Here is a 27,036-nt window from a genome sequence, read left to right on the forward strand (position 1 = left end):
ACTGGGATGAGTCAGGCAGGTTGAAGTCACCCATTAGCACAAGGGGGGTGCTATCTTCAGGGAAGAAGCTTAAAAGCATGTTCAGCTCGTCTAGAAAGTGTTCAATTATCAGACGTTCAAAATGGATATCCTATAGATTTAGCAACAAAGTAATCCTCTCTCTCTCTCTCTCTCTCTCTCTCTCTCTCTCTCTCTCTCTCTCTCTCTCTCTCTCTCTCTCTCTCTCTCTCTCTCTCTCTCTCTCTCTCTCTCTCTCTCTCTCTCTCTCTCTCTCTCTCTCTCTCTCTCTCTCTCTCTCTCTCTCTCTCTCTCTCTCTCTCTCTCAGCTTTAACCTGGCACACCTTTGAAAATTCAATTAATTCCATGTCAAACATACAACTTGATCTGTAATTATTTCCTACTGGAATAAAATAAGATTTCTTGGCACCCTCGAAAAAGGCACTGTCCTCAGAAACCCTAGACACTGTTGTTGGAGGGCTTCTCGAGGTGAACACTGTGCGCTAATAATACACCTTTCACTTTCAAGTGGCCTCCTCAAGGTATGCTGCCGCCATGTCTGGAGGGAGATTAAGAAGCACACGCACGAGGAGTCCCGTGCACGCACACAGACGTGAGCATTTTACATTACATTTACATTTAGTTGATGCTTTTATCCAAAGCGACTTACAAGTTCTGTACGACAAGTCATCAGGAAGGGCACAACTCTATCAGCTGAGTAACAATGTTCATCAAAGTGTTGAGTGCTACAGTGTAGGTTAGTTTATTATCTTTATGCGGACGATACAGTCCTGTATACAAGTGCTCCCTCCCTTACTCAGGTGATCGAGAACCTCCAGGCTGCGTTTAATTGTTTTCAAACCTCCCTTTTTTAGCTTAAACTAGTTTTAAATGCAAAGAAAACTAAATCCATGATATTCACAAGGGCTCGCTCACAGCCAGTGAATCATGTTCATATCGTTACGCTAAAGGGAGCAACCATAGAAAATGTTTCATCCTACAAGTATCTTGGGCTATGGCTGGATGAAAAGCCATCTTTTAAAGGGCATATTGGAAACCTCAAAGAAACTTAAACTAAAACTTGTTTTTTTCTTTCGCAACAAACCATGCTTTTCTTTTGAGGCCAGAAAGAAACTTGTTCAAGCCACATTCCTGTCTGTAATTGACTATGGTGACATAATATATATATGCATGCTGCCTCTTCAATGCTAAAAAAGCTAGACAGTGTGTATCATGCTTCTCTGCGCTTCATCACTAGTGCCAAAGGGCTTACTCACCATTGTGTGCTTTACCAAATGGTAGGATGGACCTCTCTGTACGTATGGAGGAAATCCCACATGTTTGTTTTTATATATAAGGCCATCCTAGGGAAGCTTCCCCTATATCTTTCCAACCTAATTAGCTTTGCCTCTAGCAGCTACCATACCAGGTCCACAAGATGGCTACTTTTAAAAAACCCGAGAATAAACACTGAACTAGGAAGAACAGCTTTTTCAAGCTTCGCACCTTGGGCATGGAATGGGCTACAGGACCATATCCTGGTCTCTCTCTGCGAATTTAAATCTGTATTACATAACTTCCTACAAGAAGAATGTCACTGCTTTCTGTAGTCGAGTCCCAACTGAAAAACTGCAAAATTACTGTATTACCCTGTATTTTACTGTTGTACACTTTTACTATACTTTTAGTAAAGATGGCGCCGCTATGCCCGGCCGCCTGTCTGTGCGCTCCGTCGAGACTGTGCTTACTTTTGCTAATATTTATAGTTTTAAGAGTTTTGTCTGTAACAACAGTAGGTGCATTTAATGTGTATGACCGTCAGTCACTTATAGACATCGGATTACGGGAAACTTACCGACTAGATTACTCCCTGGATCAGCTTTCTGAACCGCAGCAATGGCCTGTTGAGATCCTGAGAACACCAGGACCAGGTCTTGACCCCAGGAACAAAGGAACCATCAGACGGCGTGGGAAGAGAGCTGGGATCCGTAACAGACTGAGAACCAGACGACACCGAACGCCACTACCCAGTATATTGCTAGCCAATGTACAATCGATTGACAATAAATTAGACGACATCCGAGCAAGGATTAAATTCCAGAGAGACGTTAGAGATTGTAATGTTCTCTGCTTCACTGAAACGTGGCTGTCGCCAGAAACCCCGGACCACGCCATCCAACCGGCCGATCACTTCTTCATCCACCGCAAGGATAGAACAGCTGAATCAGGCAAACAGCGTGGAGGTGGGATCGCCTTCATGGTAAACAACAATTGGAGCGATCCAGCCAACGTGAAGGAATTATCGAACCACTGCTGCACCAACCTGGAATATATAACAATCAAGTGTCGTCCTTTCTTCCTTCCGAGAGAGTTAACGGCGATCATCCTTGTAGGAGTGTACATTCCACCGCAAGCCAGCGATAGTGTCGCGCTCTCCAGACTTCACGATGAGGTAAACAAACTCCAAGCCGCGAACGTTAACGCAGCCATTGTAGTAGTGGGTGATTTCAATAGCGCCAATCTGAGAAAGGTTTTGCCCGACTTCTATCAGCATGTGACTTGTAACACCAGAGGCGGTAACATTTTAGATCACTGTTACTCGCAATTCAAGGGTGGCTACAAGGCTCATTCTGCTAGTGGCTTTGGTAAGTCTGATCACGCGGCCATTTTCCTTTCACCAAAGTACAAACAGAGAATCAAGAGCACTCCTGTAGTCTCGCGAGAGGTGCAGAAATGGGATGTGACGTCAGAGGAGACGCTCCAGGCTGCGTATGAGTGCACAGACTGGAGCGTGTTCCGCGACACAGATAACATTAATGTCTACACGGAGACAGTGCTGGACTATGTTCGTACTTTGGTGGAAGAAACAATCCCCACTACCACAATTAGAGTTTACCCAAATCAAAAACCCTGGGTAGACAAATCCGTCCGTGAAGCTCTGAAAGCGCGCACCAAAGCATACAACGACGGCCTGGTGGCAGGCAACATGAATGACCACAAGGTGGCGCGATACAACGTAAGGAGGACAGTGACAGAGGCCAAACGGCGCTACAGAGATAAAATTGAACTCCAGTTTGAACAGGCTGACTCCAGAGCTATGTGGCAGGGGCTCAAAACGATGACAGACTACAAAGGCACCTCCCTCAAACTGAACAGTGACATCTCCTTAGCAAATGACCTCAATACCTTCTATGAGAGGTTTGATGCTGGTAATAACAACACCAGCCCACAAGCCACGGCAATGGGGGGGGGGGGGTCTGCTGCTGATGGAGACTCAGTGTTCAGGGTAACAGAGCATGAGGTGAGGCGGACCTTTAAAAAAGTGAATATCAGGAAGGCAGCAGGACCGGACGGCATCCCCGGCCGCGTCCTAAAAGTCTGTGCCGACCAACTGGCCCCGGTATTCACCGACATATTTAACCTGTCCTTAGAACAGGCTGTCATCCCCACCTGCCTGAAGAAGTCCACTATTATCCCTGTACCCAAAAAATCCAAGCCTGCTTGCCTCAACGACTACCGCCCTGTAGCTCTCACCTCCATAGCCATGAAGTGCTTTGAGAAGCTAGTAAAGGGCTACATCTGCTCCTCCCTCCCCATCAACATGGACCCCCTGCAATTTGCATACCGCCCCAACAGGTCCACGGAGGACGCCATAGCCCATGTGCTGCACACAGCAGCATCACACCTGGACAAGAGGAAGGGGAACTATGTGAGAATGCTATTCATCGACTACAGCTCGGCATTCAATACCATAGTCCCCTCCAAACTCATAGCCAAGCTCAGGGACCTGGGCTTGAACTATGACCTCTGCCAGTGGGTCTTGGACTTCCTGACGGGCAGACCCCAGGTGGTGAGAGCAGGCAACTGCACCTCCTCATCCATCACCCTCAACATAGGGGCCCCCCAGGGCTGTGTTCTGAGTCCCCTCCTCTACTCCCTGTACACACACGACTGTGTGGCTCAGCGGAGTAGCAACACAATCATCAAATTTGCCGACGACACAGTGGTGGTGGGCCTGATCTCTGCCAACGACGAGAGGGCCTGGAAGAGGTCAAGGTCCTGGTGGGATGGTGCCAGGAAAACAGCCTCTCCCTGAACGTCAGCAAAACAAAGGAGATGATAGTGGACTTCAGGAGGTCGGGGGTCAAGGACTACAGCCCCCTCAGCATCGACGGGGCACCGGTTGAGAGAGTCAACAGCTTTAAGTACCTCGGAGCCTACATATCCGAGGACTTGACATGGACCACACACATTGACAGTGTTGTGAAGAAGGCACGACAACGCCTCTACTTCCTCAGGCGCCTAAGGAAGTTCCAAGTCAGTCAGAAGATCCTTAAGAACTTCTACTCATGTACAATAGAGAGCATCCTGACTGGCAACATCACCTCCTGGTTTGGGAATAGCACTGCACAAGACCGGAGCAGACTACAAAGAGTGACACGTTCAGCCGAACGCACAATCGGAGGGGGGCTCCCCACCCTCCAGAACATTTACAACAAGCGGTGCAGGGGGAAGGCTAAAATAATTATTAAGGACTCGAGCCACCCGAACAACTGCCTCTTTGAACTGCTGCGGTCAGGCAAGCGATACCGGAGTCTCAAGGCGAGCACAGAAAGACTCAGAAGAAGCTTCTATCCCCAGGCCATCAGGCTGCTTAACGAACAATGAACACTACACAACAACAACCATCAAACGCACATAGCACACACATCCACACGCACACACTCACTTTAAACAAACACACTGTAGCACCCACTCCCCACACTTTATAGCACACACTCACTTTAAACAAACACACTGTAGCACCCACTCCCCACACTTTATATTTATTGATGAAGGATTGCACTACAACTCGTACACCTTACTGTAAATTGTACCTAAATTGTACCTCATCCCATTTCTGCATTTCTGCTTTGCACTATATAATATTGTACATTAGTACACTGCATAGTATTGTATATTATATGGTAACTCAGTTACATCTATTCTGCATCGAACATTGTACATATGTCTATACTGAACACTGTGACCCCATTTTCTACTTCTAATTTACATGCTATACTATGTTATTTGATACTATCTTGTCTAGCACAGTCTCTGGAGCGTAACAGTAAGAAGCATTTTGTATGAAAGTATTCTGTACTTCTGTATGACAACTATTAAAGAAACTTGAAACTACTATTATGTAGACTATTCTGTTTTGTGTTTTTGTGTTTACATGTGATGTATTGTATATTGTATACATGCACTTTTATTATGTTCTTGTGTGATGTATCGCACATTTTATTGCTGTCTGATATATTGCAAATGTTATTGCTGTCATCTTGGCCAGGTCTCCCTTGCAAAAGAGATCTTGTATCTCAATGGGACTTCCTGGTTAAATAAAGGTTTAAAAAAAAAAAAAAAAAAAAAGGACTGAGAAAAGGCAGGTTCTCCTTGATGACCCTCCCGGAGCTCGGATAGGAGTGGGTCTGAGATGGCCAGAAGATGCAGAGCGTAGGGGTCTTGAGGGTGTGTAGTTAGTAATGAGCACATACACACAGAAACGTGCACGTCCCCGCCTGGGCTTGTCGCCCTCAGAGTGTGGAGACAACGGACTTTAAATCCATTATCTGGGACCCACATGTAGCACACAAAGGTTAGAAAAAAGGATTACCCATTTCATCCCAGATATTAAAATACCCCACAGTAAAAGCTGGCGCAGTATAAAGGGAGTCAGTCTGGTAAGCAGATTTAGTCCTACTTTCACTCTGTGGAGGGGAAGGGATTTGAGAGGAGGGTGGGCTGGTGTGTTTAGGACCAGCAGGTCAGGTGACCACCAATGCAGACTATATTACAGAGGAACATTGCTGTTTTATTGCCATTTGTTCCATCTGTCAGGGATAATCACTAAATGTAAAGCGGTCAAGAAGAAGCAGCTGTTAAAAATAAAAGCCAGAGACCCAGAATACAATGAAACAGCATCTGTAGAAAGGTTGTGAGACCCTGGAAACAACAGAGTTTAATGTATTGTTCTTCTCCTCATCCCAACCTTGTCATATGGACACTTGACACTAGGGATTAGGGATATTGGCTTTTTTACCGATATCCGATATGTGGATATTGTCCAACTCTTAATTTCCGATACTGATATATGCTGGGTTTCCCCACCCCAAAAAAACCTAAATAATTTCAGGTAACTAACATTGCATATATCTTGTGGAATTCATGGAATTAACACAACCTTATGCATACTTTTGACAATAAAAGTATGCATTGATGGGTTAATTTAACTGGATGCATTCAACAAGGCATTCTAAATGTAAACATTATCTGTGCATCTCCCCTTTTCTTCTCTCTCTCCCACTGGTTCTCATTCTCCCTTTTCCCCTCTCTATTTCCTTCTCTCTCCCTTATTTATTGTATTTCTCCTTGTATACTATTGCTACTGTAATTTAGCATTTTATTTACTTGTAAATAACCTTGTTTTTGTTGCAGCCTCCCCCCCCCCCCCCCCCCTTCCCTCAAAAGGATTTAGAATTTTGGTCAGGCTGCTTTTGTATATAATAATTTGTTCTTACTTGCCTTAGTAAATAAAGGTTAAATAATAATAAAAAAATACCGATACCGATATTTTCCGATATTACATTTTAATGCCAATATCGGCTGATAATATCGGACATCTCTACTAGGGATGGTATTGACCATGTTGGTATCGGCCGATGATAGTGATTTTCTTGTATAGGTATCGGTCCGATGAGCAAAACAGGGCTTATATCTGCAACATATTGGCTGGTGATAGTGTCTTCTTTTATTGATCGGTCTGATGAGCAAAACTGATGAATAACTGATGATTATTTCTCTGTTTAGCTGCCGTTGTGTGTGTGTGCGTATAATATTTTTTGGCCACGCAGAGAGTAACGTTACATTGGGTAGTGTTACTTGCATGTGACAATGACAAAGCACAGGATTGTGGGCCAACATTGTTTCAGTATGTACAAAATTGTATTATCATAGAATTTTTGTATTCGTTTATACAGATCATATTGGCATCGGTAATACCGGTTATCGGCCATGACAGAAATGTTAATATTGGTTATTGATATTGACTAAAATGTTCATATTGGTGCATCATACATTACACAATCATATCTAAAGGTGCTAAAGCGGGTGTCATACTTCGTGGTCTGTACTGTCGCTATGGTATGGGTTATGTCACCATAGCAACACAAATAATTGCAACATGGTCTGTGCCGCCCCCATCTCTGCAGTCATACCCCCCCGCAATATCGCCCCATTAATAAATAAATACACTTGAAATAACTCAAGGAGAACATTTACTACAGATTACGATTAGTGATGCACCGATATATCAGCAGACAATCAGTATCTGCTGATACGCGCTTTAAAAAGCACAATCTGTATCTGCCTGATTGTATTGGCAGATTGTAGAATTGCCATTGTTGTGACTATTACACAGGTAGTTTTGCTTAATGCATGTGACAATCAAACAAAAGATTAACACTGACATTTAGATTTCAGTTAATTGTTCATTTCATTTTACTTTATTTCTCACAAGCAGTGTTGTAATAATAATAATGTCTTGGATTTGTATAGCACCTTTCAGGAAACCCAAGGTGCTTAAGGGCAGCTAAGGGGAAGGAGATCAGAGGAACAACAAAGTACAAAAGAAAAGAAAAGTGGGAAATCAGGCAGAGTCATTTATAAATTTGGTGAAGAGGTGAGATTTGAGTTGGGATTTGAAAGAGTCCAGGGATGTAGCACTGCGGATGTTTGGAGGGAGGGAGTTCCAGAGGGTGGGTGCGGCAACAGAGAAGGCTCTGGGACTGACAGTGCACAGGTTGGTGGTGGGGATGGAGAGGAGACCGGAGTCAGAGGACCGCAGCTAGGCATGTTTCAGTCAGGATACCACTTCATTGTGTGATGAGAGGCATGTTTCAGTCATGATACCACTTCATTATGTGATGAGAGGCATGTTTCAGTCATGATACCACTTCATTATGTGATGAGAGGCGTGTTTCAGTCATAATACCACTTCATTATGTGAGGAGAGGCATGTTTCAGTCAGGATACCACTTCATTATGTGAGGAGAGGCATGTTTCAGTCATGATACCACTTCATTATGTGATGGGAGGCATGTTTCAGTCATAATACCACTTCATTATGTGATGAGGCATGTTTCAGTCATGATACCACTTCATTATGTGAGGAGAGGCATGTTTCAGTCAGGATACCACTTCATTATGTGATGAGAGGCATGTTTCAGTCAGGATACCACTTCATTATGTGATGAGAGGCATGTTTCAGTCATGATACCACTTCATTATGTGAGGAGAGGCATGTTTCAGTCATGATACCACTTCATTATGTGATGAGAGGCATGTTTCAGTCAGGATACCACTTCATTATGTGAGGAGAGGCGTGTTTCAGTCAGGATACCACTTCATTATGTGATGAGAGGCATGTTTCAGTCAGGATACCACTTCATTTTTTTTTTTATCCACTTTTTCTCCCATTTTCAATATTTTCTCCCATCCCAATTTCGTATCATCCAATTCAACCCTCCCCTGTCACGAACGCTGTTTCTTGCCTCCCACAAGCCGGCTGCAATGTGGACTAAGTCATACATAGCACAAGTCCCCTCCGGTACTTGAGGTAACAGCAGTCGCATCTTTTCACCTGCTCAGCTCGATCTCTCAGTGGCGAGGAGTAACGCGTGGGAGGCTCACGCTGCCCCTGACACTTCCTGATTCTACTGCGCAGGCGCACCAACCGACCTGTAGGAGTCGCTGTCCACAACGCCCGATCCCCACCCATCAGTTTCCCACCCCCTAATACGGCCAATGTGTATTAGTACGGACGACCAGCTAAACTGAAAGCAAATGTGGAGCGCTGGGCTCGAACAGGCAAGCCCAGCGTCTCCAGATTTCGTGGCGAGCGCCTTGCCCACTACGCCACGTAGCCGCCAGGATACCACTTCATTATGTGATGAGAGGCATGTTTCAGTCATGATACCACTTCATTATGTGATGAGAGGCATGTTTCAGTCATGATACCACTTCATTATGTGATGAGAGGCATGTTTCAGTCATGATACCACTTCATTATGTGATGAGATGCATGTTTCAGTCATGATACCACTTCATTATGTGATGAGATGATGATTTGATTGATTTGATTTTTATTTAGTACATACAATTTATACAATAGTATAAAAACAAGGGGTACAAGGATAACATGTGAAATTCTGTCGACTTGTTTCCAACATGGTCCCAAGAAAAATACAATAAATCACAAAGAAAGAGTTAAGAAGATAAAATAGATACAACAAGTAGAGGCATGTTTCAGTCAGGATACCACTTCATTATGTGATGAGAGGCATGTTTCAGTCATGATACCACTTCATTATGTGAGGAGAGGCATGTTTCAGTCATAATACCACTTCATTATGTGATGAGAGGCATGTTTCAGTCAGGATACCACTTCATTATGTGAGGAGAGGCATGTTTCAGTCATGATACCACTTCATTATGTGATGAGGCATGTTTCAGTCATGATACCACTTCATTATGTGAGGAGAGGCATGTTTCAGTCATGATACCACTTCATTATGTGAGGAGAGGCATGTTTCAGTCATGATACCACTTCATTATGTGATGATCAATACCATAGTCCCCTCCATACTCATAGCCAAGCTCAGGGACCTGGGCTTGGGCTATGACCTCTGCCAGTGGGTCTTGGACTTCCTGACTGGCAGACCCCAGGTGGTGAGAGCAGGCAACTGCACCTCCTCATCCATCACCCTCAACATAGGGGCCCCCCAGGGCTGTGTTCTGAGTCCCCTCCTCTACTCCCTGTACACACACGACTGTGTGGCTCAGCGGAGTAGCAATACAATCATCAAATTTGCTGACGACACAGTGGTGGTGGGCCTGATCTCTGCCAACGACGAGAGGGCCTACCTGGAAGAGGTCAAGGTCCTGGCGGGATGGTGCCAGGAAAACAGCCTCTCCCTGAACGTCAGCAAAACAAAGGAGATGATTGTGGACTTCAGGAGGTCGGGGGTCAAGGACTACAGCCCCCTCAGCATCGACGGGGCACCGGTTGAGAGAGTCAACAGCTTTAAGTACCTCGGAGCCTACATATCCGAGGACTTGACATGGACCACACACATTGACAGTGTTGTGAAGAAGGCACGACAACGCCTCTACTTCCTCAGGCGCCTAAGGAAGTTCCAAGTCAGCCAGAAGATCCTTAAGAACTTCTACTCATGTACAATAGAGAGCATCTTGACCGGCAACATCACCTCCTGGTTTGGGAATAGCACTGCACAAGACCGAAGCAGACTACAAAGAGTGACACGTTCAGCCGAACGCACAATTGGAGGGGGGCTCCCCACCCTCCAGAACATTTACAACAAGCGTTGCACGGGCAAGGCTAAGAGAATCATTAAAGACTCCAGTCACCCGAACAACTGCCTCTTTGAACTGCTGCGGTCAGGCAAGCGATACCGGAGTCTCAAGGCGAGCACAGAAAGACTCAGAAGAAGCTTCTATCCCCAGGCCATCAGGCTGCTAAACGAACAATGAATGAACACTACACAACAACAACCACCAAACGCACATAGCACACACATCCACACGCACACACTCACTTTAAACAAACACACTGTAGCACCCACTCCACACACTTTATAGCACACACCCACTTTAAACAAACACACTGTAGCACCCACTCCCCACACTTTATATTTATGGATGAAGGATTGCACTACAACTCGTACACCTTACTGTAAATTGTACCTAAAATTGTACCTCATCCCATTTCTGCTTTGCACTAGATAGTACTGTACATTAGTACACTGCATAGTATTGTGTATTGTATATTATATGGTAACTCAGAACATTGTACATATGTCTATACCGAACACTGTGACCTCATTTTTCTTCTTCTAAATTCATGCTATATTATGTTATTATGTTATTTGATACTATCTTGTCTAGCACAGTCTCTGGAGCGTAACAGTAAGAAGCATTTTGTATGAAAGTATTCTGTACTTCTGTATGACAACTATTAAAGAACTTGAAGAACTTGAACTTGAGGCATGTTTCAGTCAGGATACCACTTCATTATGTGAGGAGAGGCGTGTTTCAGTCAGGATACCACTTCATTATGTGATGAGAGGCATGTTTCAGTCATGATACCACTTCATTATGTGAGGAGAGGCATGTTTCAGTCAGGATACCACTTCATTATGTGAGGAGAGGCATGTTTCAGTCAGGATACCACTTCATTATGTGAGGAGAGGCGTGTTTCAGTCATGATACCACTTCATTATGTGATGAGAGGCATGTTTCAGTCAGGATACCACTTCATTTTTTTTTTTTTTTTCTTTTTTGTATCCACTTTTTCTCCCATTTTCAATATTTTCTCCCATCCCAATTTCGTATCATCCAATTCAACCCTCCCCTGTCACGAACGCTGTTTCTTGCCTCCCACAAGCCGGCTGCAATGTGGATTAAGTCATACATAGCACAAGTCCCCTCCGGTACTTGAGGTAACAGCAGTCGCATCTTTTCACCTGCTCAGCTCGATCTCTCAGTGGCGAGGAGTAACGCGTGGGAGGCTCACGCTGCCCCTGACACTTCCTGATTCTACTGCGCAGGCGCACCAACCGACCTGTAGGAGTCGCTGTCCACAACGCCCGATCCCCACCCATCAGTTTCCCACCCCCTAATACGGCCAATGTGTATTAGTACGGACGACCAGCTAAACTGAAAGCAAATGTGGAGCGCTGGGCTCGAACAGGCAAGCCCAGCGTCTCCAGATTTCGTGGCGAGCGCCTTGCCCACTACGCCACGTAGCCGCCAGGATACCACTTCATTATGTGATGAGAGGCATGTTTCAGTCATGATACCACTTCATTATGTGATGAGATGCATGTTTCAGTCATGATACCACTTCATTATGTGATGAGGCATGTTTCAGTCATAATACCACTTCATTATGTGATGAGATGATGATTTGATTGATTTGATTTGATTTTTATTTAGTACATACAATTTATACAATAGTATAAAAACAAGGGGTACAAGGATAACATGTGAAAGTCTGTCGACTTGTTTCCAACATGGTTCCAAGAAAAATACAATAAATCACAAAGAAAGAGTTAAGAAGATAAAATAGATACAACAAGTAGAGGCATGTTTCAGTCAGGATACCACTTCATTATGTGAGGAGAGGCATGTTTCAGTCATAATACCACTTCATTATGTGATGAGAGGCATGTTTCAGTCAGGATACTACTTCATTATGTGAGGAGAGGCATGTTTCAGTCATGATACCACTTCATTATGTGATGAGAGGCGTGTTTCAGTCATGATACCACTTCATTATGTGAGGAGAGGCATGTTTCAGTCATGATACCACTTCATTATGTGAGGAGAGGCATGTTTCAGTCATGATACCACTTCATTATGTGAGGAGAGGCATGTTTCAGTCATGATACCACTTCATTATGTGATGAGAGGCATGTTTCAGTCATGATACCACTTCATTATGTGATGAGAGGCATGTTTCAGTCATGATACCACTTCATTATGTGAGGAGAGGCATGTTTCAGTCAGGATACCACTTCATTATGTGAGGAGAGGCATGTTTCAGTCAGGATACCACTTCATTATGTGAGGAGAGGCATGTTTCAGTCAGGATACCACTTCATTATGTGAGGAGAGGCATGTTTCAGTCAGGATACCACTTCATTATGTGAGGAGATATTAGTATTTGCCTAAAAAAAAATCATATCGATGCATCCCTAATTAAGATACTTACTCCGGAATAAAATTACAACTTCCCAAAGGCAGTAATCATACTGAGGGCAGATGGCTTGCTTGGCTTAATTAATCTAATGATCTTGATTTAAAACACACACACACGCGCGCGCACGCACACACACACGTACACGTACACACACATCCTTACCAGCCTGGATGTCCAGGGATTGTGGATTGTAGACAGCCAGGGGCCGGTTTTGGCGACTCAGCTTCTTAGATTGCCGTGTAGGAGCGGAGAAGAGTGGACCACCCGTTGGAGAGGGGCATGACTCAGGGGCTTCTGCAAAGATCTGAATGAGCGAGCAAACAAACAAATACATAAATGTATGGGTGTGAGTCAGTCAGTCAGTCAGTCAGTCAGTCAGTCAGTCAGTCAGTCAGTCAGTCAGTCAGTCAGTCAGTCAGTCAGTCAGTCAGTCAGTCAGTCAGTCAGTCAGTCAGTCAGTCAGTCAGTCAGTCAGTCAGTCAGTCAGTCAGTCAGTCAGTCAGTCAGTCAGTCAGTCAGTCAGTCAGTCAGTCAGTCAGTCAGTCAGTCAGTCAGTCAGTCAGTCAGTCAGTCAGTCAGTCAGTCAGTCAGTCAGTCAGTCAGTCAGTCAGTCAGTCAGTCAGTCAGTCAGTCAGTCAGTCAGTCAGTCAGTCAGTCAGTCAGTCAGTCAGTCAGTCAGTCAGTCAGTCAGTCAGTCAGTCAGTCAGTCAGTCAGTCAGTCAGTCAGTCAGTCAGTCAGTCAGTCAGTCAGTCAGTCAGTCAGTCAGTCAGTCAGTCAGTCAGTCAGTCAGTCAGTCAGTCAGTCAGTCAGTCAGTCAGTCAGTCAGTCAGTCAGTCAGTCAGTCAGTCAGTCAGTCAGTCAGTCAGTCAGTCAGTCAGTCAGTCAGTCAGTCAGTCAGTCAGTCAGTCAGTCAGTCAGTCAGTCAGTCAGTCAGTCAGTCAGTCAGTCAGTCAGTCAGTCAGTCAGTCAGTCAGTCAGTCAGTCAGTCAGTCAGTCAGTCAGTCAGTCAGTCAGTCAGTCAGTCAGTCAGTCAGTCAGTCAGTCAGTCAGTCAGTCAGTCAGTCAGTCAGTCAGTCAGTCAGTCAGTCAGTCAGTCAGTCAGTCAGTCAGTCAGTCAGTCAGTCAGTCAGTCAGTCAGTCAGTCAGTCAGTCAGTCAGTCAGTCAGTCAGTCAGTCAGTCAGTCAGTCAGTCAGTCAGTCAGTCAGTCAGTCAGTCAGTCAGTCAGTCAGTCAGTCAGTCAGTCAGTCAGTCAGTCAGTCAGTCAGTCAGTCAGTCAGTCAGTCAGTCAGTCAGTCAGTCAGTCAGTCAGTCAGTCAGTCAGTCAGTCAGTCAGTCAGTCAGTCAGTCAGTCAGTCAGTCAGTCAGTCAGTCAGTCAGTCAGTCAGTCAGTCAGTCAGTCAGTCAGTCAGTCAGTCAGTCAGTCAGTCAGTCAGTCAGTCAGTCAGTCAGTCAGTCAGTCAGTCAGTCAGTCAGTCAGTCAGTCAGTCAGTCAGTCAGTCAGTCAGTCAGTCAGTCAGTCAGTCAGTCAGTCAGTCAGTCAGTCAGTCAGTCAGTCAGTCAGTCAGTCAGTCAGTCAGTCAGTCAGTCAGTCAGTCAGTCAGTCAGTCAGTCAGTCAGTCAGTCAGTCAGTCAGTCAGTCAGTCAGTCAGTCAGTCAGTCAGTCAGTCAGTCAGTCAGTCAGTCAGTCAGTCAGTCAGTCAGTCAGTCAGTCAGTCAGTCAGTCAGTCAGTCAGTCAGTCAGTCAGTCAGTCAGTCAGTCAGTCAGTCAGTCAGTCAGTCAGTCAGTCAGTCAGTCAGTCAGTCAGTCAGTCAGTCAGTCAGTCAGTCAGTCAGTCAGTCAGTCAGTCAGTCAGTCAGTCAGTCAGTCAGTCAGTCAGTCAGTCAGTCAGTCAGTCAGTCAGTCAGTCAGTCAGTCAGTCAGTCAGTCAGTCAGTCAGTCAGTCAGTCAGTCAGTCAGTCAGTCAGTCAGTCAGTCAGTCAGTCAGTCAGTCAGTCAGTCAGTCAGTCAGTCAGTCAGTCAGTCAGTCAGTCAGTCAGTCAGTCAGTCAGTCAGTCAGTCAGTCAGTCAGTCAGTCAGTCAGTCAGTCAGTCAGTCAGTCAGTCAGTCAGTCAGTCAGTCAGTCAGTCAGTCAGTCAGTCAGTCAGTCAGTCAGTCAGTCAGTCAGTCAGTCAGTCAGTCAGTCAGTCAGTCAGTCAGTCAGTCAGTCAGTCAGTCAGTCAGTCAGTCAGTCAGTCAGTCAGTCAGTCAGTCAGTCAGTCAGTCAGTCAGTCAGTCAGTCAGTCAGTCAGTCAGTCAGTCAGTCAGTCAGTCAGTCAGTCAGTCAGTCAGTCAGTCAGTCAGTCAGTCAGTCAGTCAGTCAGTCAGTCAGTCAGTCAGTCAGTCAGTCAGTCAGTCAGTCAGTCAGTCAGTCAGTCAGTCAGTCAGTCAGTCAGTCAGTCAGTCAGTCAGTCAGTCAGTCAGTCAGTCAGTCAGTCAGTCAGTCAGTCAGTCAGTCAGTCAGTCAGTCAGTCAGTCAGTCAGTCAGTCAGTCAGTCAGTCAGTCAGTCAGTCAGTCAGTCAGTCAGTCAGTCAGTCAGTCAGTCAGTCAGTCAGTCAGTCAGTCAGTCAGTCAGTCAGTCAGTCAGTCAGTCAGTCAGTCAGTCAGTCAGTCAGTCAGTCAGTCAGTCAGTCAGTCAGTCAGTCAGTCAGTCAGTCAGTCAGTCAGTCAGTCAGTCAGTCAGTCAGTCAGTCAGTCAGTCAGTCAGTCAGTCAGTCAGTCAGTCAGTCAGTCAGTCAGTCAGTCAGTCAGTCAGTCAGTCAGTCAGTCAGTCAGTCAGTCAGTCAGTCAGTCAGTCAGTCAGTCAGTCAGTCAGTCAGTCAGTCAGTCAGTCAGTCAGTCAGTCAGTCAGTCAGTCAGTCAGTCAGTCAGTCAGTCAGTCAGTCAGTCAGTCAGTCAGTCAGTCAGTCAGTCAGTCAGTCAGTCAGTCAGTCAGTCAGTCAGTCAGTCAGTCAGTCAGTCAGTCAGTCAGTCAGTCAGTCAGTCAGTCAGTCAGTCAGTGAGTGAGTGAGTGAGTGAGTGAGTGAGTGAGTGAGTGAGTGAGTGAGTGAGTGAGTGAGTGAGTGAGTCCTCCAGTGACAGCAGCATGTGTTTCTTGTCGTGGTGTGAGCTGGGACGGGGAGAGAGCATTTAGAGCCAAGCGCATGCGTGTTCTCAGGGGGCCCGCTAAGACACTCGTCGGCTGGACGATTGTAAGACTATGGCATAGCGGGGGGAGAGAGGGGGTATTTTCATTTGAGATATGAAACTGGAAAAGGCCCCTGTGGAGGTACGTATAGAGAACTGACTAGGTTTAAGGAGGCGAGACTGTGTCACAGTGCGTCTCTCTTGATGGGAGCGGAGGGTGAAGAATAAACAGGGTCTGGACTTGAGGGGGGGGGGGTTGACTCTGAGAGGCTTGTTTACACCCAGCCTGTTTACATATAAACTTCAGACGTGGAGTTAAAAGAGAATATGGCCTGCAGAGGAGAGGATCACAGAGGAGAAGAGGGAGGGAGAAAGGGAGGGGGGAGGGGGTGAGGGAGAAAGTTGGTAGGAGTATAGGGAGATAGAGAAAGAGAAGAAACCTGATATGGCTGAGAAACTTGTGGAGTTGTTGCTCTCTATCTCTCTCTCCCCCCCGCACTCCCTCTCTCTCTCTCTATCTCTCTCTGCAGATGGAGGTGAATGTAAAACACTGTCTGCTGTTGGTATCTGGGGGTATCAGCAGTCTAGAGAGAGAGAGTCTGTAGGGAGGGAAGCTAATGTCTGTCTGTCTGTCTGTCTACTCAACTTTATCCCCAGTTTGAGTTTGAGTTACTTGCAACTCACTTCACAAAGTAGGCCAAGAACTTCCAGATAAAGTGAACCGCTGCATGGATCCAAGCTTTGCGCAGATATCTTGTCATTGAATTTGGTCGATTTGTGAATTAAATGGAAGCATAATGAACTGTGTGGTTCATCTTGCGTGATGGAACATTCGGTCTACGCGTGTTAGCGAGAGTAGGTACAGTACTTGTGTATTCGTGAATAAGGAATATGTTGGAAAGGACGACCTTGCCAAATCTAAGGTTTTTCAATATTTGGATTTATTTTAAAGAAAAATCCTACCTCCTTAATTCACTGAATTGAAAGTGAGGTGACCATGAAAAAGCCTCCAATATCTTTACAACTCAACTGAACAAAACCTGCATCCTCTCACACACATATACCATTTAAATAACACAAACAAAAATCACTAAAAGCTCCCGGTTTCATCTGACTATGTAGAGTGCCTCTCCCACTCCAAACCCAGATTACAAAGCTACCCCCCCCCCCCCCTTTTTGACTCTGAGAATTAACCCCCTTCGAGGGTTGAAACCGATTAATGACGTTCTGGGGGTGGGGATTACGTAATCCTCCTAAACTACAGGTTAAAGCACGACCCGTAACACATACAATTTATTTTGGGTGAAGGACCGTACCCATTCAGATGTAATCAAACTCTTAATCTACACTATAATGCAGCCGCCCACCACAACAGAGGGAGAGGGAGGGAGGGAGGGAGGGAGAAAGAGAGAGAGAGAGAGAAGAGAGAGAGAGAGAGAGAGAGAGAGAGAGAGAGAGAGAGAGAGAGAGAGAGAGAGAGAGAGAGATTACTTTGTTGCAAAATCTATAGGATAGGATAGAGAGGCTGTGTGTGTAAATGTTGCTAGGAGCACCTGGGGCTCCCCCTATTGGCCAGAGAGAATGATGCCAGAAAACAACAACAGACGTCTTTGTAAATTTAACATCTGGGAGGGGGAGGGGGAGGGGGGGACTGCCCTCGAGGTTAGGGTCAAACTGAGTAAATCTCTTACTATGCTAAGTAGAAAAAAAGGAGATAGAAAAGTGATACAGCATCCCACATGTCTGTACAGTAACACAGATTTATTTTTCAGGTTCACTGCCGACCTGAACTGACGGCGAACTGTAATTGAATATTAGTATGTGATACTCAACAATAAAACATGATCATGTACTGTTAAAAAAATCTGCTTTTGTTGATGTTGCAAATAGTTAAGATCTGTAACAGCAAAAAAACTAGTTGGCAAAAGTCCACGAATGGCAAGACATCAAGCGAAGTGAACAGTCCTTGATATGGAGGGGGAAACCCAGAAGTATGTCTAATAAGAGGCTGCACTGACAGGAACTCAATACTTATGTCTAAGAAAACAGCACTTTAGGGCTGACGGAAGGAAAGACATCATAGTAGATGTAGTAAGGATCAGTCTACGGTTGTCATCCTGCATCCTTTACTTTAATTTATTATACTGGAATAAAACAGTATTTCTCAGTTGATCACGATAAGAAAAACAATCAATGCAAGGTACAATCTTGTGAACATGTGACCTCTCAGGACTAGTCCACACGTATACAGGTATTTCTGAAACCAGGGTTTTCCTCCTTCATTTAAAAAGAAAAAAATCCCATCCTGGAGGCTGCAAGGAGCTCTCCATGGTCCTGCTTGCAGAGAGAATACGTGTTGACAAGGTCATTAGTCATGATGTTAGTGTTTTCTATACACTCTGGTTTCACCTGTACACACAAATTAGTGAGTGAGTCAATGAGTGAGTCAATGAGTGAGTGAGTGAGTGATTGAATGAGTGAGTGAATGAGTGAGTAAATACGAGAGAGTAAATACGAGTGAGTGAGTAAATACTGTACGAGAGTGAATGACTGAGTGAGTGAGTGAGTGAATATACTGTAGATGTCCAGGTATTAGTGTGCGATAGGTACCAATTCTGAATACTGAACTGAAGGTACAGACCGATTCCCGAGTATTGACCTGAGCCATCTACTTTTACATAATTAAAAACATTTTGTTTGGGGTCAACAATAGAAGTAACACAACGTGTAACCTATTTATCACCATTAGCAAGACGTTAACATCCTTCTGCGTGCAAAAGAAGTCCGAAAATCAAGTGGGCTATGATTTCTGACATGTTACAGTATGTGGCTCTTAGTATTAGATTTGATCATAGTGGAAAACTGCCCGTATATCTCATACCAGTATACTCTTAAAAAGAAATATATATATATAAAGTTAAAGCATTAATTTAATATATATATATATATATATATATATATATATATATATATATATATATATATATATATATATATATATATATATATATATATATATATATATATTAAATTAATGCTTTAACTTGAGATAAATTAAAATTATTTAAAGCATTAAAATGTATTAATCTATGGAGTGTAAAATCTTCAATCTTAGCACCACGGATATAAGAAAGAGGTCTAGCTGAGTCAATGTTGATGGTTTTGTTGAACATTTGTATTTCACAGGAGAAACTGTATTCAAAGAAAGCTATTAAAATAGCCTTTGAATCTAAATATACTTTCTTTGTGTTGATTTTACATTAATTCCATGATTTTACTCAAGTAAATATCTGTTACAAGCTTCGGTCTTAAGTAGAAAAATACAATTTGTAATCTTTAACAGAAAATTGTGAGATTAATTAGTAAAATGTTTTTAATCTATTGACAGCGCTAATATATATATATATATATATATATATATATATATATATATATATATATATATATATTATATATATATATATATAATACCAGTACACTCTTACACTCTTTTCAACAAACTAACACACCCAAATGTGTTAAGATAGGGACAATAAATTGTTATTTCAACACATTATTCGTTTGAGTGATATTGACAACTGTGCATCCTTACTCCAGAGCCTGTTAACCCTTTCACCGCCGCACTACCAAACGGTTAACCCTTTCACTGCGACAATACACAGAAGGTTAACCCTTCCACTGCCACACGGCAGCCGGTTAACCCTTTCACTGCCACACTACAGAAGGTTAACCCTTTACTATCACACGAAGGGTTAACCTTCTGTAGATAGATAGATAGATCTTTATTTGTCATTGTTGGTACAACGAAATTTGTTAGGAACATCACCACTGGCATACAACATAAGATATAACATGTGCAAAATAATAATGTCAATAATAATAGTAATATAGTAATAAAGTAATAAAAAAAAAGTATCAATGTCCCAATATATAACATACCACCATTGTCCCAAGTGCATTTAGTGCTTGTGCAAATAAATTAATAAATACGGTATAAATATTTCAGTCCAGTGAGTTGATGGAAGGAGGGGGGGGGGGGGGGTTGACTTGCAAAGGATGAAGTATTGTATAGTGCAGCAATGCAAGTCCGGTTCACAGTTATTGTTGTAATGTGGGAGTGGGAGTTATGTCACAATACAATTTGTAATCTTTAACAGAAAATTGTGAGATTAATTAGTAAAATGTTTTTAATCTATTGACAGCGCTAATATATATATATATTAGGGCTGTCAGTTTATCGCGTTAATTAGATTAATTAATTACACAGCAAATTATCGCGTTATGAAAATTGACGCAAAATTAATTACAGCCGACCTATATTTACTTTAGACAAGTGGCAAATCGGTGCGCTTTTATTTTGAAATCCACGCTTGAGTTGGGCGTATTAAACTTGGCCCATTGAATGACCCGTAGCCTACTTGATCGTCACTTCACACATGCGTCGTCTATCAAACAAAACAAACACACAAAGGAATTAGCTCAGCTGGAACAAGATGTCAGCATCACCCGAGGCGATACTCCTGGGACCTATGAACGGCAAGTTCAATTTCAAAAAGAATATAGATGGGACAGTAAACAAGACCATTGTAATATGTAGCTTATGTCAAAAAGAATTTGCGTATCACCGAAGCTGCTCTAGTCTAACGTATCACATGAACGCTAAACATGTCCAGGCAAGTTGTTCGAGCAGCTCCAGTGTAGCTAACGTTAGCTCCAGAGCAACTCGCACGCTTCGTCAAACCACTCTTGGAGAATTACCGTTAGGCAAACGGTTGAGTAAATCCACCACAGACAAACTAACCAACAGCGTCGCGAAGTGGATAGCAAAATATTGTAGGCCAATAGCTATAGTGGAAGATAAGGGTTTAGCGGAGTCATTTCGAATAGCGTCGTCTGACCCAAATTACAAGCTACCCTCGAGAGCTACAGTGATGAAAAGGATCCACAACATGTATGACACAGAGAGGGAGGCGAGGGAAGAAGTGAAGTGTTGGCACGGGCTGGCCCAATGGCCCTAACGGGTGATCACTGGACGTCGGTGGGCAATCATAATTATTTGGGTGTCACAGTGCACTTGATCGATACTGAGTGGAAACTGCAATCATTTGCATTAACGGTGACCAAAACTGTGGGCCGCCATTTCGCCGATGCGTGTGCTGAACAGTTCAACACAGTAATAGAGGAGTGGAATATAAAAGATAAAGTCACATCTATTGGGACTGATTCCGCCCGTAATATGATAGCAGCAGCGCGCTATATGCCGTTCCAGCACATGCCATGTGCTGCACACGTGCTGCAAAGAACCATCACAGTCTCCCTTGAGGACAGAAGCCTTGACACCACCCTGGCAAAGTGCCGCAAGATTGTAGGCCACTTCAAGCACAGCCCTGCCAGTACAGAAGAACTGCAGCAGCAGCAGACTGCCCTCGGACAAGCAAAAGAGCCCATGATACAAGATGTATCCACAAGGTGAGACTGTTTAACTACCTGTTGTATTTGTGTTCTGTACAATTGCATCATGCTGCATTAACAACCCCCAGTGGGACTAATAGTTATTTTATTGAATTGGAAGGTGGAATTCGACACTGGCCATGATCTCACGGTACCTGAGGAACCAGGAGGCTGTGACTGCCACTTTGGCCCAACAGAACCACAAGCTGTCCATGCTGACCCCCACAGAGTGTGACAAACTGAAGAAGCTGGAGCTTGTACTTGAGCCCTGCAGGTAAGTGTCTCTCCCTCTCTCTCTCCCCCATACACCCCCTCTCTCTCTCTCTCCCCCATACACACACCTCACACCCCACTCTCTCTCCATACACACACCTCACCCCAATCTCCCCCATACACACACCTATCTCTCTCCCATACACACCTCACCCCCCTCTCTCCCCATACACACACTATCTCTCCCATACACACACCTCACCCCCCCTCTCCCCATACACACACCTATCTCTCTCCCATACACACACCTCACCCCCCCCTCTCTCCCCATACACACACCTATCTCTCCCATACACACACCTCACCCCCCCCTCTCTCCCCCATACACACACATATCTCTCTCCCATACACACACCTCACCCCCCCCCCTCTCCCCCATACACACACTCACCCCTCTCTCTCCCATACACACACCTCACCCCCCCCCTCTCTCCCCCATACACACACCTATCTCTCTCCCATACACACACCTCACCCCCCTCTCTCCCCATACACACACCTATCTCCCTCTCATACACACACCTTCACTCTTTCTCTCTCGCTCTCTTGTTTCACTGCAGGTATGTGACTGAGCTCCTTGGAGGGGAAACCTACGTCTCATGCTCTGTGGTGCTCCCCGCACTCTGCCACCTAAACCGCATCATGGACCTCAACGAGGAGGATCCGGGCTACATGGTAAAGTTCAAGGCCAGCTTCACGAAGGACCTGGACGCACGCAAAGCGACCCTCAACAACAGATGGCTGAAGCTGGCTACAGCCCTCGACCCGCGATTCAAGGACTTGAAGAGCGTACCAAAGGACGAGAGGGATGAGGTGTGTGTGAATGAGAAGACCAGTGTTAAGTCCTTAGGCTGTCATGAAAAGTCCTATGCAACTAATTAATTGTCCCTCTTATTAGGTGTGGACCTGGCTTAAAGAGATGCTGCCAGGACCAGAAGCAGACAAAGCTGCTCCACAAGCCACAGAGGACGAGCCACCAGCGAAGAGGACCCTCCTCCTGCTGTCTTCAGACTCTGATTCAGATGAAGTCAGGGTACTGTCAGGACAATTAGACCTCTACAAAGCTGAGCCCAGCATCGGAATGAATGACTGTCCACTGGAGTGGTGGGCAGCTCACGCAAAAGCCTATGGACAGCTGTCTCCTCTTGCTCGCAAATATCTGGCTACTCCTGCTACCTCTGTGCCATGTGAGAGGCTATTTTCACTTGCAGGTCACATAGTCCAAAAGAAGAGGGCAGCCTTACTCTCAGACAATGTAAACAAGCTTGTTTGTCTTAGCAATTGGCTCAAGGAATAGATTTGTCATGCATACAGTAGACCCTGCACTAGACCCTGCACTAGACCCTGCAGTCATGCCCCAGACCCTGTAGTAGACCCTGTAGTCATGCCCCCAGAAACTGTAGTAGACCCTGTAGTCATGCCCCCAGACACTGTAGTAGACCCTGTAGTCATGCCCCCAGACACTGTAGTAGACCCTGTAGTCATGCCCCCAGACACTGTAGTAGACCATGCCCCCAGACACTGTACTAGACCCTGTAGTCATGCCCCCAGACACTGTACTAGACCCTGTAGTCATGCCCCCAGACCCTGTAGTCATGCCCCCAGACACTGTAGTAGACCATGCCCCCAGACACTGTACTAGACCCTGTAGTCATGCCCCCAGACACTGTAGTAGACCCTGTAGTCATGCCCCCAGACACTGTAGTAGACCATGCCCCCAGACACTGTACTAGACCCTGTAGTCATGCCCCCAGACCCTGTAGTCATGCCCCCAGACACTGTAGTAGACCATGCCCCCAGACACTGTACTAGACCCTGTAGTCATGCCCCCAGACACTGTAGTAGACACTGTAGTCATGCCCCCAGACACTGTAGTAGACACTGTAGTCATGCCCCCAGACACTGTAGTAGACACTGTAGTCATGCCCCCAGACACTGTAGTAGACCCTGTAGTCATGCCCCCAGACACTGTACTAGACCCTGTAGTCATGCCCCCAGACACTGTACTAGACCCTGTAGTCATGCCCCCAGACACTGTACTAGACCCTGTAGTCATGCCCCCAGACACTGTACTAGACCCTGTAGTCATGCCCCCAGACACTGTACTAGACCCTGTAGTCATGCCCCCAGACACTGTACTAGACCCTGTAGTCATGCCCCCAGACACTGTAGTAGACACTGTAGTAGACCCTGTAGTCATGCCCCCAGACACTGTACTAGACCCTGTAGTCATGCCCCCAGACACTGTAGTAGACACTGTACTAGACCCTGTAGTCATGCCCCCAGACACTGTAGTAGACACTGTACTAGACCCTGTAGTCATGCCCCAGACACTGTAGTAGACACTGTACTAGACCCTGTAGTCATGCCCCCAGACACTGTAGTAGACACTGTACTAGACCCTGTAGTCATGCCCCTAGACCCTGTAGTCATGCCCCCAGACACTGTACTAGACCCTGTAGTCATGCCCCCAGACACTGTACTAGACCCTGTAGTCATGCCCCCAGACACTGTAGTAGACCCTGTAGTCATGCCCCCAGACACTGTAGTAGACACTGTACTAGACCCTGTAGTCAGTATATTAATATTTGAATAGTCATATTTGGCACTATATCGTCGAGTTGGACGTAGTCTATTAAGCTAATAATAGTCTGTTAATATATAGTGCTTCGTGCGGTGAGAATACTACCGTAGTCAGTACCCCATCGTTTCGGGCAGAGAACTGGCTGCTTATCCAGGGTGGTTGACCCCACGTGAAGCTGCACCCGAGGAGCCCCAGAGCCGACGAGCGAGTGGACCTGTATACCGGATTATTCTGCCGACGACAGCCCGCCTTCCCAGGCACGGATTATGCTTTGTATACTTTGATTATTCCATGGATAAAGACCCCCGACACTGCCGTGTGTTGGAACCCCCCCCCCCCTGGAGAGGACGCAAGGTGAGGAGACGCTCTGCAAGACGAGGTCGCTTCACGTCTCTCCTCCGTGGACCGGATGACGCCGGCCCACAAAGAGTCCACCTGCTTTCATCTGTGGTCCAAGGATCGCCGGCGCATTGAACGGCACTACAGTGGGTTCACCTGGGATACCCTTGGCCGGATGAGGCAGCCGGATTCTACCCCCCCCCCCCCCTCCTACTCCTGTCGGCTTACAAGCGACCGGATTAACCCCCCCCTAGTGTGTCCAGTATATAATCATTAAAGTATCATTGCTGTTATTCCCTAAACTATTCCAGGTCGTACTGTACTAGACCCTGTAGTCATGCCCCCAGAAACTGTAGTAGACCCTGTAGTCATGCCCCCAGACACTGTACTAGACCCTGTAGTCATGCCCCCAGACACTGTAGTAGACCCTGTAGTCATGCCCCCAGAAACTGTAGTAGACCCTGTAGTCATGCCCCCAGACACTGTAGTAGACCCTGTAGTCATGCCCCCAGACACTGTAGTAGACACTGTACTAGACCCTGTAGTCATGCCCCCAGACACTGTAGTAGACACTGTACTAGACCCTGTAGTCATGCCCCCAGACACTGTAGTAGACACTGTACTAGACCCTGTAGTCATGCCCCCAGACACTAGCTTGCTGTGGGCTGTTTTGATTTTTGAGGATACTGTAGCTTAGTGTAAACTGTTATTGGCTGTATCAGCAACAAATGTTACCTTATTGAGAGGTATGTTTTCATTCATTTTATTTTATTCAATTTAATAAAATTGATTTCTAAAGCATTCTTCACTTGCAGGTCACATAGTCCAAAAGAAGAGGGCAGCCTTACACACAGACAATGTAAACAAGCTGAAGCTTGTTTGTCTTAGCAATTGGCTCAAGGAATAGATGTCATGCATACAGTAGACCCTGTAGTAAACCCTGCACTAGACCCTGATTTTTGAGGATACTGTAGCTTAGTGTAAACTGTTATTGGCTGTATCGGCAACAAATGTTACCTTATTGAGAGGTATGTTTTCATTCATTTTATTTATTTATTTATTCAATTTAATAGAATTGATTTCTAAAGCATTCTTCACTTGCAGGTCACATAGTCCAAAAGAAGAGGGCAGCCTTACACTCAGACAATGTAAACAAGCTGAGGAATAGATGTCATGCATACAGTAGACCCTGTAGTAGACCCTGCAGTAGATCCTGCAGTAGACCCTGCAGTAGACCCTGATTTGAGGATACTGTAGCTTAGTGTAAACTGTTAGCTGTATCAGCAACAAATGTTACCTTATTGAGAGGTATGTTTTCATTTTATTTATTTTATTTATTTAATAAAATTGATTTCTAAAGCATTCTTCTTGGTGTATTTAATTGATCAGTCACCTGCCACAATAATGTAATGTCCTTGAATTTTAAATATTTATATGAATATGAAATATAAATATGCGATTAAAATGCGATTAATTAGATTAATTAATTACAAAACCTGTAATTAATTAGATTAAAAATTTTAATCGCCTGACAGCACTAATATATATATATATATATATATATATATATATATATATATTAAATTAATGCTTTAACTTGAGATAAATTAAAATTATTTAAAGCATTAAAATGTATTAATCTATGGAGTGTAAAATCTTCAATCTTAGCACCACGGATATAAGAAAGAGGTCTAGCTGAGTCAATGTTGATGGTTTTGTTGAACATTTGTATTTCACAGGAGAAACTGTATTCAAAGAAAGCTATTAAAATAGCCTTTGAATCTAAATATACTTTCTTTGTGTTGATTTTACATTAATTCCATGATTTTACTCAAGTAAATATCTGTTACAAGCTTCGGTCTTAAGTAGAAAAATACAATTTGTAATCTTTAACAGAAAATTGTGAGATTAATTAGTAAAATGTTTTTAATCTATTGACAGCGCTAATATATATATATATATATATATATATATATATATATATATATATATATATATATATATATATATATATATAATACCAGTACACTCTTACACTCTTTTCAACAAACTAACACACCCAAATGTGTTAAGATAGGGACAATAAATTGTTATTTCAACACATTATTCGTTTGAGTGATATTGACAACTGTGCATCCTTACTCCAGAGCCTGTTAACCCTTTCACCGCCGCACTACCAAACGGTTAACCCTTTCACTGCGACAATACACAGAAGGTTAACCCTTCCACTGCCACACGGCAGCCGGTTAACCCTTTCACTGCCACACTACAGAAGGTTAACCCTTTACTATCACACTACCGACGGTTACCCGTCGGTAGTGCGATAGTAAAGGGTTAACCTTCTGTAGATAGATAGATAGATCTTTATTTGTCATTGTTGGTACAACGAAATTTGTTAGGAACAT

The 27,036-nt window shown here is 44.5% G+C and overlaps 1 protein-coding gene across 2 annotated transcripts in view; it reads right to left on the reverse strand.

The window, feature by feature from the left end:
• arhgap10 (Rho GTPase activating protein 10) overlaps nt 1-27,036 on the reverse strand; it is a 282,472-nt gene that overhangs the window by 49,003 nt on the left and 206,433 nt on the right. For both annotated transcript variants that reach the window (XM_084318126.1, XM_084318127.1), the window contains exon 19: nt 12,981-13,122. In XM_084318126.1, coding sequence (XP_084174252.1) covers nt 12,981-13,122 — 142 coding nt within the window. The remainder of the gene's footprint in view (nt 1-12,980; nt 13,123-27,036) is intronic.

The sequence above is a fragment of the Notolepis coatsorum genome, assembly GCF_963971535.1.
Source record: "Notolepis coatsorum genome assembly, chromosome: 7".
NCBI classification, from domain to species: Eukaryota; Metazoa; Chordata; class Actinopteri; order Aulopiformes; family Paralepididae; genus Notolepis; species Notolepis coatsorum.